This window comes from Mustela erminea, chromosome 9 (genome assembly GCF_009829155.1).
Source record: "Mustela erminea isolate mMusErm1 chromosome 9, mMusErm1.Pri, whole genome shotgun sequence".
Lineage (NCBI taxonomy): Eukaryota > Metazoa > Chordata > Mammalia > Carnivora > Mustelidae > Mustela > Mustela erminea.
The window spans coordinates 96086737-96103638 of record NC_045622.1 but is presented as its reverse complement, the minus strand read 5'-3'; the positions used below and the strand labels follow the sequence as shown (position 1 = coordinate 96103638).

At 41.8% G+C, this 16902-nt stretch overlaps 1 protein-coding gene across 11 annotated transcripts in view; it reads left to right on the top strand.

Moving 5' to 3' along the window:
* The window catches only part of AMBRA1 (autophagy and beclin 1 regulator 1), a 178149-nt gene that overhangs the window by 62385 nt on the left and 98862 nt on the right, over window positions 1–16902 (top strand). For 6 of the 11 annotated variants that reach the window (XM_032356352.1, XM_032356349.1, XM_032356347.1 and 3 more), the window contains 2 exons: window positions 6287–6373; window positions 10567–10746. The exons of 2 other annotated variants lie outside the window; for them this stretch is intronic. In XM_032356352.1, coding sequence (XP_032212243.1) covers window positions 6287–6373; window positions 10567–10746 — 267 coding nt within the window. The remainder of the gene's footprint in view (window positions 1–6286; window positions 6374–10566; window positions 10747–16902) is intronic. 3 more of the 11 variants (XM_032356353.1, XM_032356346.1, XM_032356350.1) reach the window with 2 other exon arrangements.

The window sequence follows — 16902 nt, the reverse complement described above, 5'->3', positions numbered from 1 at the left end:
ACCTGAGTAGCTTAAGTGACCAGAGGGATAAAGGGTGATGTAAGCAGTTTCTGAAGACCTTATTCCTTCAGGAATTTCAGTGTGAGTTTTTGGATATCTAGCAACCTTGTCTGAATGTCATGGGGTCAGTGAGGGCAATCAGATGTGTCTTCTTGCTTGTTCTTCCAAATCTACTTAGGACTGCTCATTTATTCGTAGGCTTTTATTGGTCTCTTATTACATGTTAATTAGGAGTTTTAATGGGGACAGAAAGATGACTTGGACGTGGTACATGCTTTCATGTGGCTTATAGTCCAGTAGCAGAGACAAAACATAGGTAATGATAGTACATGGTGACTTGTCAGAGGCCTTTTTTTTTTTTTTTAAGATTTTATTTATTTATTTGACAGAGACAGCGAGAGAGGAATGTAAGCAGGGGGAGTGGGAAAGGGAGAAGCAGGCTTCCCAAAGAGCAGGGAGCCCAACGCAGGGCTCTATCCCAGGACTCTGGCTTCATGACCTGAACTGAAGGTAGACGCTCAACAACAGAGCCACCCAGGTGCCTCTTGCAGAAGCCTTTTAAGAGAGGTTTCAAAACCAATGGGGTCTTTGGGAAGAGAGTGTGAACTTTTGGATGGAGGAGTCAGATGTTTGAGTTTTGAAGGATTTTTTTTTTTTTAAGATTTCATTCATTTATTTGACAGAGATCACAAGTAGGCAGAGAGGCAGGCAGAGAGAAAGAAGGAGAAGCAGGCTCCCCGCTGAGCAGAGAGCCCGATGCAGGGCTCTATCCCAGGACCCTGAGATCATGACCTGATCCGAAGGCAGAGGCTTAACCCACTGAGCCACCCAGGTGCCCCGAGTTTTGAAGGATTTTCAAAGGCAGAAACGGGAAAAGGAACTTTCCAGTAAGAAGCAATGGCCAACCTAAATACCTAGATGAGATGAGGGTGTGTTTAGTTTCAGCTAGAGCAGTGCTTCTCAAAGTGTCTGTGGAGTTTTCGCTGTGACATGTAACGAGGTTATCCCTCTGGTTGTTGATGGAATGTGTGCTTGTGTTAAGAATGTCTCAATTTTAATTTCAAATGTAAATATTAATAGATAAAACCCATATAAACAAAAGCTCGTTGGGGTCCTCACTAATTTTTAAGAGTGTTAAAGGAGTTCTGAGACCAAAAAGGTTGAAATCCACCAGGCTAGAGTATATTATATATCCATAAGAAATGAGAAATTCCGCTACAGAGCTTTGGAACGAAGCTGAGGAATTTAGATTTTATTTTCTAGGCAGAAGGGAGCTACTGGTTTTGGGTTTGGCTCCCCTGAACTGAAATAGCAGATATCACCCAGACATCAGAGTCAGGATGGGAAATTACCCTTTAGGCATGGGGCATCAGTGGCATTTTGAGGTCTTGGAGCAGGCTTTACATGTCATATAGATCACAGAATCCCAGCAATTGATTTTTCCCAGTAATTAGAGGAGGTTTAAACATATTTATTTGCTTTAGGATATTGATTTTTGTCTGTGATCTAACAACTAGTTAAAAGAATATTTTCAGGATATAATTGTTGAGTAAGAAAGCGTTGCCACCAGCTTATTCATTCTGTCTAGACATGTATAAAGGTACCATACTTTCTGTTTCTCAACTCTGATATCCGTTGGATTTGAAATGAAAGTTCTTTTCCTTCAGATGACCCATCTCATCTGCCCTGATAGCTTTGTTCTTTTCCAGAGCTTTCTTCCACTATTTTTTTTTTTTTATTGTTTTCCTAGTCATCAAAGGATATAGTAGAACTAGGGATCCCACTTGTGTATAATCAGAGTATTAATCAGGAAAGGAAGAAATAGCTGTAGTCATTTAAAATGTTAGGAATTTTACAGCCTGAAGTGTGTCTCTGTTGAGTAATGATTTTATCAGGGTTTAATATTAATTTTTGATGACTTTAGTGTATAATACTTTGATTTCATGTTTTTCTGTTCCGTTTCTTAGTGACTTCACTTTATCTTTCAAGGGATTTTATGTAAGCAAATATTTTAAGAGCAGGGGGTGGGCAGATTTTTTCTGTAAAGGAGCAGGTAGTGAGTATTTTAAGCATGTTCCTTTCAGGATTAACTCTGCCTTGCCAGCTCCAAAACAGCCACAGACAATATATAAAGGAGTGGATTGTGGCCATGTTTGAATAAAACTTTATTTATAAAAACAGGCAGCTAGCTTGGGGCCTCTAGTTTACCAAACCTGCCATAGGGCATTAGGGCAACTTACTATTTTAAGAAATCCTTTTTAAGAAGTGAGTAATTCTGGGCGCCTGGGTGGCTCAGTGGGTTAAGCCGCTGCCTTTGGCCTCAGGTCATGATCTCAGGGTCCTAGGATCGCTCCGCTTAGCAGGGAGCCTGCTTCCCTCTCTCTCTCTCTCTTTCTCCTCTCTGCCTGCCTCTCCATCTACTTGTGATGTCTCTCTGTCAAATAAATAAATAGACTCTTTAAAAAAAAAAAAAAAAAGAAGTGAGTAATTCTTTTGAAAATGAAGAGTTTTCCTTTTAGTTTTCAGCGGTTTACTTTTCAGTTTTATATATTGAATGTTTTTAATTTTTTTGAATGTTTCTAATTTTGAAATAATTTCACACTGGCAGAAAAGTTGCAAAAATAGTGCAAAGAATTCCCTTACACTCTTCACTCACATTCCCTAAATATTAGCATTTTACCACATTTGTGTTATTGTTCTCTCTCTTTTGCTCTATGTATGAGTATGGTTATACTTTTACATATTTATGGTTTTTATATTTATGTACTTATACTTATTCTTTTAAATGTTTGGTTTTTATATTTATATATTTGTGTTTATTATATTCTTTCAGATGTTGGATTTTCTTAAAAGTAGGATATAGTTTGACAGAGCAGTGGTCTTCAGACTTTAAAAAAATACTTCTAGTAGTAGAAGGCTTTTGAGCAATTTGTGTGTGTGTGTGTGTGTGTGTGTGTGTGTTACAGATTATGGTTTATACATAAATAAAAAGTTCTGATATTTTCTTTCTGTTCTCCAGTAGGTCAAAATAGCACCAACACCTGTGTATCTCAGTTGGACACCACTAGTACAGAGAATGAACCAGGCAAACTTGCAAAGAAAGAGGGTTTTTTTGTGTGTGTTTTTTTCCTGTCAGGGGCTTCAGTGACTCTTCAAAATTGTGATTACAGGCAGAATGAAATGGTAGCTTCAAGCCTGAACAAGCTTGTCTGCGTCCCCCTCCTAAGCCCTACCTGATTTCGCATTATTGGGTTGCATGATAGATGGTTAAGTCAAGTCACATTTGTGGTGGCCAGAGAAGAAGGCACACAGTTGGCCTCTCGTCCCATTTTCTTATGTCATTTCTCCAGTGATGGCTGTTTGCAGGAAGCTAACTGTAGGAGAAAAAGATCTTTGTTTGAAGTTCTTAGGAGTGGTGGTGACATTTACTCATCTGGTAGCTCTTGTTCTTTTGGTGTTCAACACCAATTGGAGAAGTCTTTTTTAGTCCTTCAGGGCGTACTTGCGTCCTAACTGAAGAGAACTCCGTGTTTAATCAGTGGTAAGTGTGTGAGGGTGCTATTCATAGTAATTGGCTCTCCTGATTTTGTGTATTAGCAGTTAAAATGCCATATATATATGGCTTGCCAGTCCACTGTATTGCCTGGGGAGCCTAAATGGTGCCAGCAGATTTTGTAGTAAGTAGGCACAAGGGATGCATGTTCCAAAAGAACCTCATCAGGGACTCCCCAGAGACAAAGCTTAACATTTTGGCTTTACCCTAATTTAAAGAAGTCTTTCTAATTAAGATAGGAAGTTAGGGTGGGAAGTAGACTTTGCAGGAGTATAAAATGCAATCATTTAAATTGAGATTATCTAATCCAGACTATTCTAGTTCAAGAATCTCCTTTACAGGTTCCTTAAAAAGTCATCTCATTTCTCTGAATACGGACACTGCCTTAGCATAGTAGTAGGGGGTAATACTGGCTTTGGCTTCCTAACTTAGCAGCATCATTCTCCAGACGGAAGTACTTAAGAAAGATACATGTTTGTTACTCTGCAGGATGCTCCTTGCCAAAGGGCCTCTGCTTACTAAGCAGCCATTTGGAGGAGAACCTGATGGGGCTCAGCTATACTCAGGACTAAAAACTCCATGAGCCCTTTGGGATGGACGGACTTCTGGGTGTTCAGGGAAGTCAGTTGCTCCCAGATCTTGCTTCCATTCAACTCCTTCCCAGTTCCTACAGGACTAATTAATTAGTAGTGGACAAGTATTTATCTAAGATGGCATAAATGTCCTGAATATATACTCTTCTCAAAATTTCACTTTTCTTCTTTTTCTAGTCTAGGTACCTCTCACTACCCCTTCCTCTCACAAACATTTTGTAGTTCAAGACTCAAAGACATGCCATTATTTTATGTGCCCCTAATGAAAGAAAAAAAAAATCCTGCCAGTTTAACTGTGTCAGGGATGCCTGGTTGGCTCAGTCGGTTAAGCATGTGCCTTGGGCTCAGGTCATGATCTCAGGGTCCTGGAATTCAGCCCTGTGTCGGACTCCCTGCTCGGGGGCGAGTCTGCTTCTCCCTCTCCCACTGCCCCCCACCCCACTCCTGCTTTCTCTCTCCCTCAAATAAAATCTTTAAAAAAAAAATAAACTTTTCATACAGTTATTAGATGCATCCCAATGTCAAACATGCTAAAATGGGAGGGTATCTCTTAGAATTGATGAAGCAGCATTTCTGCTGCTGTCAACAGTGGTATCATTGAAGATCCCAGACCAGAGAGATGTATTTTATTGCTTTCTTCTTCCTCTTGGTTACATTGGAATATTCTCTTCCTTCAGTGGTAGGACTGCTTAAAGTGAATTGTGTGGGGAGGTATTAGGCCTTGTTTAGATAGAAAGCATCATTTAACCGTTGGTTGTCCTGGGCAGGAAAGGTAGCTAGCAAGCCAGCTTGACAGGACCTCTGCTGTATCTCTTCCCCAGGCTGTTGGGGGAAATGCTTTGGTGAGCTAGTTGCTGGGATAAAGTGACTGCACATGACTATACCTAAAGCCAGCTGGTTTTAATAACAGTGAATTGAATTAACTCAATTGGAAAAGATTGGTAGCTGCTGTCCTTATCCTGCAGATCTGCTTTAAAGAAGAGTCTGGCAGGGAGCCGGAGACCTGTTCCCGGGAGAGCCAGGCAAGATGCTGCTGGAAAGGAACAATATGCATTTCTTTTTGAGACCATTTCCTTTGAAACGTGTTCTGTGGCAGGATTTTGATTGGCTGCCAAGGCACATTTGAGTTGGGAAGCAGTGTGGCAGACATGGCAAACTTGGGGGTCCCTGGGCCACATTTATCAGATGTGTTTTAATTGGCCCTGTACAAAGAGGGGAAAAAACATTTTAGCTAAAATTTATCAGTCAGGAGATTTCATGGAAAAGTCCAGATTTCTGGCTTCCCTTAAACACAGGAAGAGCCGGCAATACTGAGCATCATAGGTTGGTCTCACAGTGGAAACATGCACTTTTTACCTACATGCATTGTGGTTTGAAGCATTTCGGAGGTGACCTTCTCTGGAGTCCTGGTGCTGTCACTTAAATAGCCCTGTGCACAGTGCCATATACTTAACTTTTAGGCCCAGTGTTCTCATGTTTGTATAATAATGCCTACCTTGCAGTGATAGGTGAGTTTTAAGTAAGAAAATATATATGACATGCTTAGTATTTGCCTGGCACCAAGAAAGTGCTCAATAAAATGTGGGTGTATCAACATGTGATTAGTTGAATTTATGATTGGGCTAGATTATGTAATTAAAGATTTTTGTCAGGTAAGCAAGCCTGAGGAGTACTTCTTCTCACAGAAAGGGTGTGGGCAGAGCAGAATGAGTAGAATATAAGGGGATGTGGATTAGGATAACGTGGAGAAACTGAACACCAAGATAAATGTTGGCACTACATTAATATCTCTGGGTATGCCTAATATTCCCCTCCTGTGTTGATCCCAACCTCCTTTTTGTCCTATTTCTCGGAGATACTGCAAATAGGAATAAGATCATGTCTCTAAAGCAGTTGTTCATTTCTCACAGAAGAGCAGTATTCAGTATAATACAGTGGCCATGTCCGGTGTGGGAGCGCTGTAGCTCATTTATTTGTGTCTCTAAGTACTTAGTTTGTAGGAAGGGTATGATCCCAGATAGCAGGTATTAGCTAGCTCCAAAGGGGGATATTATTTATTTCACCCCCTATTTTTCCCGTATGAATGACCTCTGAGTTGGTAATTGACAGGGATTATTGCCATTTTTTTAATCTCTGCTAGGAGGCTGCTGGAGTCTTCCCTCATTTCATTATCCCGTTATGATGGAGCAGGATCCAGAGAGCACCCAATTTACCCAGACCCAGCGAGGTAAGGCCAAAGTGAGAAATGGCACTAGGTGGGAGGGAGGGGCTGCCCTTGGGGTTGCCAAGCTGTTGGAAGCCCCATTCTGTGCCTCTCTGGTCCTGGTGCTCTTTTACTCTTCAGTTACAGTTTTGAGACAGGTGGTTCAGGTGATGGGGAAGTGTTGCAGGTAAGTGAACAGAACCTCTGGTGGCAGAGGGTTGTGACTGAGCTCTTGTCCTTTGGGGCTCATTTCTGTAAGTGGGGCACTTAGAGGAGGGACCTGAGGAGGCCACTGGCAGAGTCACAGGATATGCCATTTTTGCTGATCAGGGAGGCTGTTGCCATTCAGATGGACAGTCAAAAGGGAAACAAGTAGTTATTAATAGGGAAATTACTTACAAATTAAAACTAACCGGCTAACAAATAATTCTCATTGCTCTCATTTGAGAGAAAATTTAGACTATCGAAAGTTAGAAGTCAGGCTCATTCAGATGTTCAGTTTTTGGATGTGACCTAAAGGAAGAGATGACTGACAAAAGGGTAACTAAATAAAATAAGTTGGCATTTTAATAAAGTGGTTTACCTTACACCAATCAGAAGATATTTGAAGAGTTCTCAAAGAGGTTAAAAAAGCACTTAGACAAATTCAGGGCCCACCCTTACCTGATACTGGGACTGAGGACCCAAGATGAGGTGTTGAGTTGTTGTGTAACATTTATTTATAGTGAGCAGCCCTTTGGTGTTGTCACGGCCAGACTTACTGATTTTGTTAATGACCTAAGTAGGGGATAACCTTCACATTATTTAAGTAATACCGGAGCAAATGGTGAGACTTTGCCAAAAGAAAGAATAATTTTAATTGTGGGGTTGGCAAGTTAACAGGTATAGGTTAGATAAAGCTAAATGAGCTTTGCTTTAGATTAAGAATTTCAAGTCTGGAAAGACCTGTAGACCAGTCTAGTTGATGCTAGGGATATTGAGTGATTTTGTTGTTGCCACAGTTATGTCATGATACTGAGCATTCTTTCTGAGAGACTAATGAATGAAAGGATTCCCCAATCACTTCCTTACTTCTTTTTCCATAACCCCAAAATGGCAAATTCAGGATCAGGGAGAATACGGGGAGGCAGCTGAGATGGTGATGACCGAACCAAGGAAGTTTATGTTAGTCTCTGATCACACTTGAAAGCAGTAAGCCGAGAATAAGAGAGGGAGATTTTATGCATCAATCTGATTACTCTGAAACACTGAAAAGAGAATTTCTTGCTATAAGAGTTTTTTAGGACAGCAATAGGAATCGCATCCCCAGAATTTTTTTTTTTTAAGATTTTATTTATTTATTTGACAGACAGAGATCACAAGTAGGCAGAGAGGCAGGCAGAGGGTGAAGGGGAGCAGGCTCCCCGCCAAGCAGCGAGTCCAACTCGGGGCTCAATTCCAGGACCCTGGGATCATGACCCGAGCCAAAGACAGAGGCTTTAACCCACTGAACCACCCAGGTGCCCCTCATCCCCAGAATTTTTAACCTGACAACATTTAACAGTGATCCTTAAAGACCATTATTTGTCCACCTTTCATGTAACAAATCTCTTTTACTCCCACTCAGATCTCTTTATCACAGAAAGTGTCATACTTTGTGGTGTTGCTATTTTTACATTTTCCCCTCTGAACACACAGTTAAGTTTTCTTTGGAGGAGAGGGTATTCTTCCTTGAAGAAAACTTGTGGATATATTTAAACATTTAAAATTTTTACTTGGGACACCAGAATTTGGTGATTATCCAGCTCTCCAGTAGGAGGATGATTGCTAACTCATTACTGGTTGTTTAATTTTTTTTCCTCTTAGACGTCACCATACATAATACATATAGGTCAAAGCCTTTATGGGACATTTCAGCATTCAGATCTTTAGTTTCCCTCTGGATCCCTAAAAAGATGAGGCTAGGGTGTACTTGTGTTTGATAATTGTACCAGGAATCCTTTTTTCTTTACCATTGATGCATAGTTTTGTAGCTTAGGGAATTCCTATCCTATGGTGAAATTAAACAGTTGGGGTTACCTAGTGCTGAAATTATGCCCTTACATAAAAGGGCAGTCTTTATTATTGTCTGCATCAGCATTCTTTCTACTTCTGTCACCAATAATACAATTTTCCCTTAGTTAGGGTGGGCTAGCGACTGAGGAATGAATGTATATGTAGTCACTTTTCAGCATCGGTTCCAAAAAACAATCTTCATTCTGCTCTTGAAACGTTTTTTACATTCTTTTCTAGTCTGATTGACTTGAGAATTTAACCATCAATGGTTGACTTCTGGAAGATTTCTGTATATTTAGTAGATACAGGAATAACTCAAGAGTGCTGACTTTTGTCTCTTGAAAATTTAGGATTCTTGATTCATCCTTGCAAAATGTATGTCAACAGGGGCCAGTGGATGATGAAAGATCCACATGTTGAGACTTTTAAGAAATGATTCTTGTACTCTGATGATCTTGGCCAAGGCATCTGTGCATCCGCTGCCCACCTGCTGTATAATTTGGATTCAGGGATGCCAAATGCAGTGTATTGTTCTATAACAAGGACTTTCTGAGTTCCAAAGATTGTCCTTTGGCCTGCTTGGGAATTCCATTTGGCAGTTAGCCAGAAGGATACCACCTCTGATGACTGGCATTTCAGAGATAGTCTCAGCTCCCCTACTGACTCTCTGAGTCAGTAGATTTACTGAGATTACCCCAGAAACTTTGTCCAGGGGTAATGAAAAGCCAGGCAGCAGGATTTTGTAAATACTATTTCCATCATTGAATGTAACTGTTACTATTTCTATTCTCAGTCAGTTTTTCCAGATTTCCATTAAAAAAAAAATAGATATTTTTTCCTTTCTATTCAGATATTATAGAGGTTAAGATTCCCAGGAATCCACTAGCATTGCTGTGTTTCTTTAAATTTTTTTGTTCTAATTGAAAATTTTTATATACATATTAGTATATGCATACTATTCTTTCAGTTTTTCTCCCACTAAAATTTTTGTGTTAAAGGGTTTTTCTTCTGTGTATATAGGGATGACTTACTCTTTTTAATAGCTACCTTGTGTTTCTTTGTACAGATACAGTTTATTTAATCTGTTGGTGGGTATTTGGGATGTTTCCCAGTTTTTCCACTAATTCCATATGATAAAATTCCTAGTGGGACTGTTGAGTTAAAAGTGTGTGCCTCAGGCAAGTTTTAAGCCTGGAAATTTCTTAGTAATCCACTTAATATTATATATATATAACGTTTTTCTATTATTGTTGTGCTCTCACTTAGTATGTAGCAGTGTTCTGAAAGATGGAGGAAAAACTTGAGAAAGAAGGGAATGTGGTGAATTGTGTGGGACACTAGACAAACGAATATGGAATATGAAGACACTAAGCCACATTTGGAAGGATAGAGCTCTAGACTAATTATCCACTGAGAATAGCCATGGTTAGGGAGAAGAAAAAGGAGTAACATGCCTTCTGCATTGCTGAGTGCCCGTGTAACCTCTGATGCTCTGTTGTTAGAAGTAGAAAAATCTTTTTTTTCCCTGTTAGGTTTTGTTTTCCTGAGTGTATTTTACTCTCTTTTTTGCTCCTATTTTCTCTGTGTTACAAATATCTGTGAATAATCCATAGATCTGAGAGGTTCAGAGAGCTCATTTTAGGGAGCTAGGACAAATTTGGAGCTGTGTGGATTTGTTGGAGAAGGATGTCCTGGTGAAGATGGTGCCTTCTTTGGTCGTGCCCGGTGTGCCATCTCGTGGCCTCTTTTCTCCTGTATAAAATGGAAGAAGAGCTGGCCTGTAGACGATTGCTGTGGTCTCTTTTCGTCTCTTATATTTTGAGTATGGATGATTGAAGATGGCCGTGAATCTCTGTGAAGGGAACCCTGAGAAAGCTACAAGGGGTGCCTTAAGAAACTGAAAAGGAAGGTCCAGTGTTATCTCCTGAGGAGGGGGCAGCTGTTGAGCAGGTGATGACTGATTCAACAGCCTCTTTGCCTTCTCTCCGAACAGAAACCCTGGTGGTAGTCTGGTAAGCATATTGTGCAGTACAGACCTCCTGGTGAGTTAAATGCCCTTTATTTTTCATGTCTCCGGAGTTCGCCTCAGCAGGGAGATACCATGGGAGAGCTGGATTTACTGTCTTTCACAGTATTCCCCGCATTAGTGCTAGTTTGTGTTTGTCCATCTCTGTCTCTCTCAGATTATCTCCTGCTGCCTACTACGCCCAGAGGATGATCCAGTATCTCTCCCGGAGAGACAGTATTCGCCAGCGCTCCATGCGCTATCAGCAGAACCGCCTCCGTTCTTCCACCTCCTCCTCTTCCTCAGACAACCAGGGCCCATCAGTAGAGGGAACCGACTTGGAGTTTGAGGACTTTGAGTAAGTACCCCCTCAGCTTGCTTTCTTCCCTGTCCTCCTAAGCTGTGTGTGCTTCCAAGTTGACCACTGTCCAAGCAGCAGTGGTTGACACTTTTGCTTCAACCCCCTAAGTTATTATTTATGAGTAATAGGACGGGGTGAGGGAAAGGGGGTTAAAAGGCTCAGGGGCCCCCCCACCTCTGGCAGTTGTGCTGCTGACTCACCAGAGCCTGTGGTGAGAGACAGACCGTTGGCCCCAGCCCACGCTGGAGAAGATGGCTGCCGCTCCGTATGAAAGCAACCCTTTCCTATCCCTTTTGCATGAACGGTGGCTGTGGAAGTGCTTCTTATAGCCTGTCTTCACAGCATCAGGGAGACAGGATGGTTAGTATATTTTCTCTTCAGCAGAGTAGGTATAGAGATTAGAAATAATGAGAACACCCAGATTTCCCCAAGGACAGTTCCTTTTAGTATCCTTGAATCACGCGTGGGTTCTTAGAGATCCTGCTCCGTTGCCTAAACTTGCTCCCTCCCCATCTCGCCTATAGGGATCCTTTGAAAGTTGCCTGTCAGATTAATGTGGTGGCTTGAGAGGTGATTCCTTGCTCTTCTGGGGCTTTTGAGTGGTTGATTGGAGGGCGGGGGTGAGCTAAAGGAGCAGGGTTAGCCCCGCACACAGGATTAAACACCTCCGTCTCACTGCTGTGTTTGAATTCTCTGACCTGCTGCTCCTGACCTTTCTAGCCATTCATTGTATTTCTTTCTATGCTGAAAGCTTTCCTGGCTTATATCATTTGGCTCTTGTTTGGATTCCTATATTTGATATTCTCAAACATGCAAAATGAGTGAGAGAGAGAGGTGGTTAAGACTTATTTTTTTCTCCTTTTGTATTGGAATACGACAGCCTGTCAATCATTTTCCTTTTTTCCCCTCTCCATCTTGACATAGTCTGGGTCAGGTCTGGGATGTTAAGGGTTCTTGCCTCCCTCTCGACCTTCTGTTGCCGTGAGCTGAATGGATAGTTCCCCAAGAGCCACCTTGCAATAGAGCTTTAAGATGCGTTGGAGAACTCTCTCTGCCAAAGACGACTAAGAAGGTGGAAACAACCTTTATACAATTTGCCTTCCTGATATGATTCTTAAACACACGAGCGATTGTGTACTTGGAAGCAGAAGGCAGACTGAATGGGCGGTTCATTTGTCTGGGGAAGATGTAAACGTGAAAGAAATGCAGGGATGCCCTGAAGCAGCTGGAGTGGAATGCGGAGCAGGGGTGCTGGTTCTCTCTCACCGGCTGCCCCCTGGCTCCCCGCCAGTGTCGTTGACCCTCCAGTCTACTCTAGGGTAAGGTGGGTGCATATACTGGTGGTGAGGGGAAAGGGAGTCTGCACTCCCTTAGCCAGGCACCCACCAGGAGTGAAATGTGTTCCCCAGCAGGTTATGATGATTTTTCCAGCCCTGGATCTGTTCAGGGAAGCAGTTTCAAGTACATGCCAAGGCTGCTGGGACTTAGTACCGCTGAAAAGCCTCAGTAATCCCGGGGAACTCTGGGCATCCGTGCAGATCACATAGCCACCCTCCATGCACATTTGGAAGGCTGTGTTATCTCTTTGCACTGGTGAAACGTGGTACTGATGCCTTTGAGCTGTATCTTGCCTCGTGACTTGTCCTTCACAATGGAGTTCTGGGTTAGTTTAAAATGTTCTGTTCTCATCTTACCTTCTCTTTCTTCTGCTACCACCTCCTCCCTCTCCCCTTCCTTCCCCCTTGATTTTCCTGTGTCAGACTGCCTCCTCCTTGTGCTCCCCACAGCCCACTTGTGCTCTCACCTCCCCCCTGGCTTCAGCATGACCTGAATTTACATTGCCTTCTTCACCTTTTCTGCACTGACTTAACCATCGTTTCTCCCTAAGGGTCTTCTGTGGCTCCCTGGTTTGTAACAATGGGCTGATTTCTCTCATGTCCCTCCGAAAGTCCCTCACAGGGTGTTTGCCTTTCTTTTGGGGCTGATGCAGACTGCAGTCTTGTTTTTAGTAGCACCTATGGATTAGTCACTTCAATATTAGTAAGTAGTCCAAGCTCCTAGTAAAGGAAGTTGCTAGCTGGTTGATGCTGAGTTACTGTCTGTTCATTCTTTCTCTGTCTCTTTCTCTGCCCTCCTCCTTCCTGTTGTAAACTGAGTGCTGCTTGTGGTTGCTTCTCTTCTCTTAATGTCTAGGTGCTTTGAGGCACAAATGAGTGAAAGATGAGGGAAAGTACTAGCCCATTTTAATTTCTCTGCCCCAGTCCTTTTCCTTAGCTTTGATAACCAGAAGGAAAATCAGAAGCTTGTACAGTCATAATTCATAGTTCTTTCAGGTACAGAGAGGCAGGTAAATTAGATAGGTCCTGGAATCTTCCTGACGCTTAGGGTGCCATTAAGAGAGACTGGTCTACTGGTTTCCTTGCCTTCATAATGCACCACGCTCCTGCCTTTGCAGTCCCACTTCGACATCTTCAGCTTTCTTCCCATTTGCTAAGCCAGGGATCATTTTGCCATTCACTGCCTTGTCCCATCCAGGTGTATAGTGTCGCCAGATTCCATCTTTTTTGGTTCTTTTCCATCATCTGTTGAATGAAATATATCAGCTATAATAATATTTTTCATGTGTAAACTAATTTATAACATACAAAACATTTGTAGTATATATAAATACATTAATATTTTTTATATATCTTTATATATTAAAAATCTTGTTTAATGCTTATAATATCCTAATGAGATATTTACTTCACTGTAGTATATTTTTAAATGAGGATACAGAGACAAAATCATGCATGTCTGAGATTCGAGAACAGGAGCAAACATATTTAGTGTCTGGCATTTATTTATTTGTTTGTTTGTTTATTTTTAAAAAGATTTTATTTATTTATTTGATAGAGAGCACAAGTAGGCAGAGCAGCAGGCAGAGGGAGAGGGAGAAGCAGGCTCTCTGCTGAGCAGGGAGCCTGATGTGGGACTCGATCCCAGGACCCTGGGATCATGACCTGAGCTGAAGGCAGCTGCTTAACTGACTGAGCCACCCAGGCGCCCAGTGTCTGGCTTTTATTGTCCTACAGATCTATTTATCTATTTATTTATTTGGTTTATTTATTTATTTATTTAAAGATTTTGCTCATTTATTGGACAGAGTGAGAGAGTAGAAGGGGGAGCAATAGAGAGAGAAGCAGGCTTCCGTCTGAGCAGGGATCCCAGTGTGGAGCTTGATCCCAGGACCCAAGCCAAGGGCAGATGCTTAACTGACTGAGTCACCCAGGCACCCCATCCTGCAGATTTAAAAACCTTTAAAAATGGAGTGCCTGGGTGGCTCAGTTGGCTAAGCATCTGCTCTTGATTTCGCCTCAGGTTATAATCTCAGGGTTGTAAGATCAAGCCCTGTGAAAGGCTCTGCACTTAGTGGGGAGTCTGCTTGATACTCTCTCTCTCTGCCCCCCACCACCACATGCACTCTTTCTCTCTCTCAAATAAATAAATAGATCTTTAAAAATGAATAAATAAAATAAAAACCTTATAAATGTTGTAGAACCACATTTGAGCTCTTGTTCCCTGAATTTGCTGTGGAATAAGACTATCTAGATTTCTCTTTAGGGAGGTTAGCTTTGAAGTTTGGTCACCGTCAGGTTAAATTTTTATTCTTTTGTGGTCTGGATTAATGGCCCATCTACTCAGGCAGACATCTTCTCCTGCCATTCATCTCTCTCTATAGCCAGGACTGAGACTGCAGGGTCCCTGTGTTTATCAGAATGCACAAACAGGACATCCAGAAACCCGCTGTCAGAAGGTCTGTCCTGAAGCCTTCAGCATCTGTCTTTGCATAAAGATGTTCACAAGCAGGGTAAAGGTGTGGCTGCCCCTGACACTGCTGTCTGCCTGCTTTTGAGCCTAGACCACCTGCTAGAATGTAGAAAGCAAATAACCGTAAGGCAAAATGCCATTTTAATTTTCACCATCCCTTTGGAAACAGAGGGAGGCTTTTATGAAGCACTGTGGTTAAGTGCCATGTCCTAGTAGTTGCTGGGGCCTGCACAAAAGGTGGCATGTGTCTTTTGTTTCTATTATCCTCACCCCCTTCTTCCTGATATCTCTTCTTCTAAATGTAATTATAATCCCAGAATCATTCCCGCCCTTCTTGTGTCTTTTTGTAACTGTTTTGCCTTTCAAGGCAAAGAATCCCTTGAGCCACCCAGGCAACCCTGTAATGCAGATTTAAGAAGCTTTAAAAATGGAGTCCCTGGGTGGCTCAGTTGGTTAAGCATCTGACTCTTGATTTTGGCTCAGGTCATGATCTCAGGGTCGTGAGATCGAGCCCTGTGTCAGGCTCTGCACTCAGCAGGAACTAAAGCTTCAGATCAGATCAGTCACAGATATGTCCACCAACATACCAGCCAGAGGGAATTATATTCATTTCTTAAAATTGTTGCTAGCACAGAGGAGAGCAAGTACTTCATTTACCATTGTGACACTGGGCTTACTTTGGAAAAACATCTCAGTGAGAATTCTGGTCTTTCAGCCTTAAGATGAAGTCACTTTAGGTCTATTACATTTGTTTTCTTTGTTCTTCTAATTTATCTGATTGTATTTGAATTTTTACCCAGAAATGCATACTGTGACCAAACAGGCAAAAATGTTTCACTGTATGACAGTCATTTCTAGGTGCCACAAGTAGGTTCTGGTTCCTTCATTTGGCATGAAGTATTGTGACAGGACCACATACACATGTACAGCCTCATGCACGAAGAGCTTGCCCTTTTATGGTCTCGGTGCTAGACACCTTCTGGCAAGGAAGTTGTTAAAAGATCTTTTTGGTATGTGATGTAGCTGAGGGTTCTGAAGGCTGTCACTCAGCTCTACCATCTGATTGGGCCGGCATAAGACGCTGCCTTGCGTTCAATATTTAATATTCTTCACCTGCCCTTTTGCTGTAACTGAAATTTAGTTGAGCCATGGCAAAGAATATATGTTAAAACCAAATAATACTACAGTTATCATCTGTGTATAGGTGAAATCCTGGCAGCAGCTTTATGAGACTGTTCTATTTGCTCCAAGTTCTCATGGCCAGGAGTTCTGGTGGAGTGAAGCTACGTGTCCTTGGTAGTACTTTCTCCTGCTCTCTCTTCTGTGCCCAGAATTTCCAGGACTCCTATGGGAGTTAGTGACTACTAATAAGAGATACATAACAGTAGCTAAGAAAGGGAGGGGTAGGTCTATAGAGTGTTCTTGTCTACTTCATTTTGAAGAGGAGTTGCCTTTGTTCCTTCCTTTGACTTACAAACCACAGGCTCTTTGATATTAGGAATACAAGAGAATTCTGAGGAAACACACTTTAAAGTTATTCTCTTTATAGACTGAAACCTGCTAGAACAGTCAGGAATGAGGCATAAAAGAATAGAAGTAGTTCCTAAAGTGGGATGAGATAAGAAACAGTTCTCTTCCTTTTTATCAGAGTTTTAAATAATTTCACTTACTTGATTTTCGTAGTGGTTGATTTTTTTTTTTTTAATAAGGTGGGTTTATAAAAGAAAGTTATAGGTCTTAAAATAGGACTGTCACTTGTAGATTTACTTGGGAGAGAGACAAATAAATGCATAGTCACAGAAACATGAAATAGCATGGAATATTTCAGAAACTCCCTTGTTGATAAGTTTGGCTAGACTGTAAAGTCCAAGCTCTGTGGCAGGATATGAGCCTCAAGTTAGGATGGCACCAGATCGTTGGCGAATCTTGTGTACCTTACAAAGGAGGTGAACTTTATCTTGTAGTGAAGGGAGTCATTGAAGTATGAGCAGATTTTTATATAATAACTTACAAGAGAGACTGTGATAAAGTAGCACAAAATACAGAAAAGCATTCTCTGAAGGGAAGAGAGTATTTGGGGAGATGTGAGGAGGCTCCCTGGGTTTCAGCTGGGTGGACAGACTGCACAGGACTTTGATGAATTGATGTGGAGAATGAGGGTAGGGAGGGAGATTCTAGGAGATTGAAAGGGAATAGCTTGAGCAAAAGCCTGGAGACAGAAGATTTACAGGGTTTGTTTGGGGGGACCCTGAATCAGTCTATGACTAGAGTTACAGAGCGTTTGTAATATGAGAGAGAAGATCCAAAAGGCCTGAACTGAGGGCCTGGAATGCCTGGCTGAGA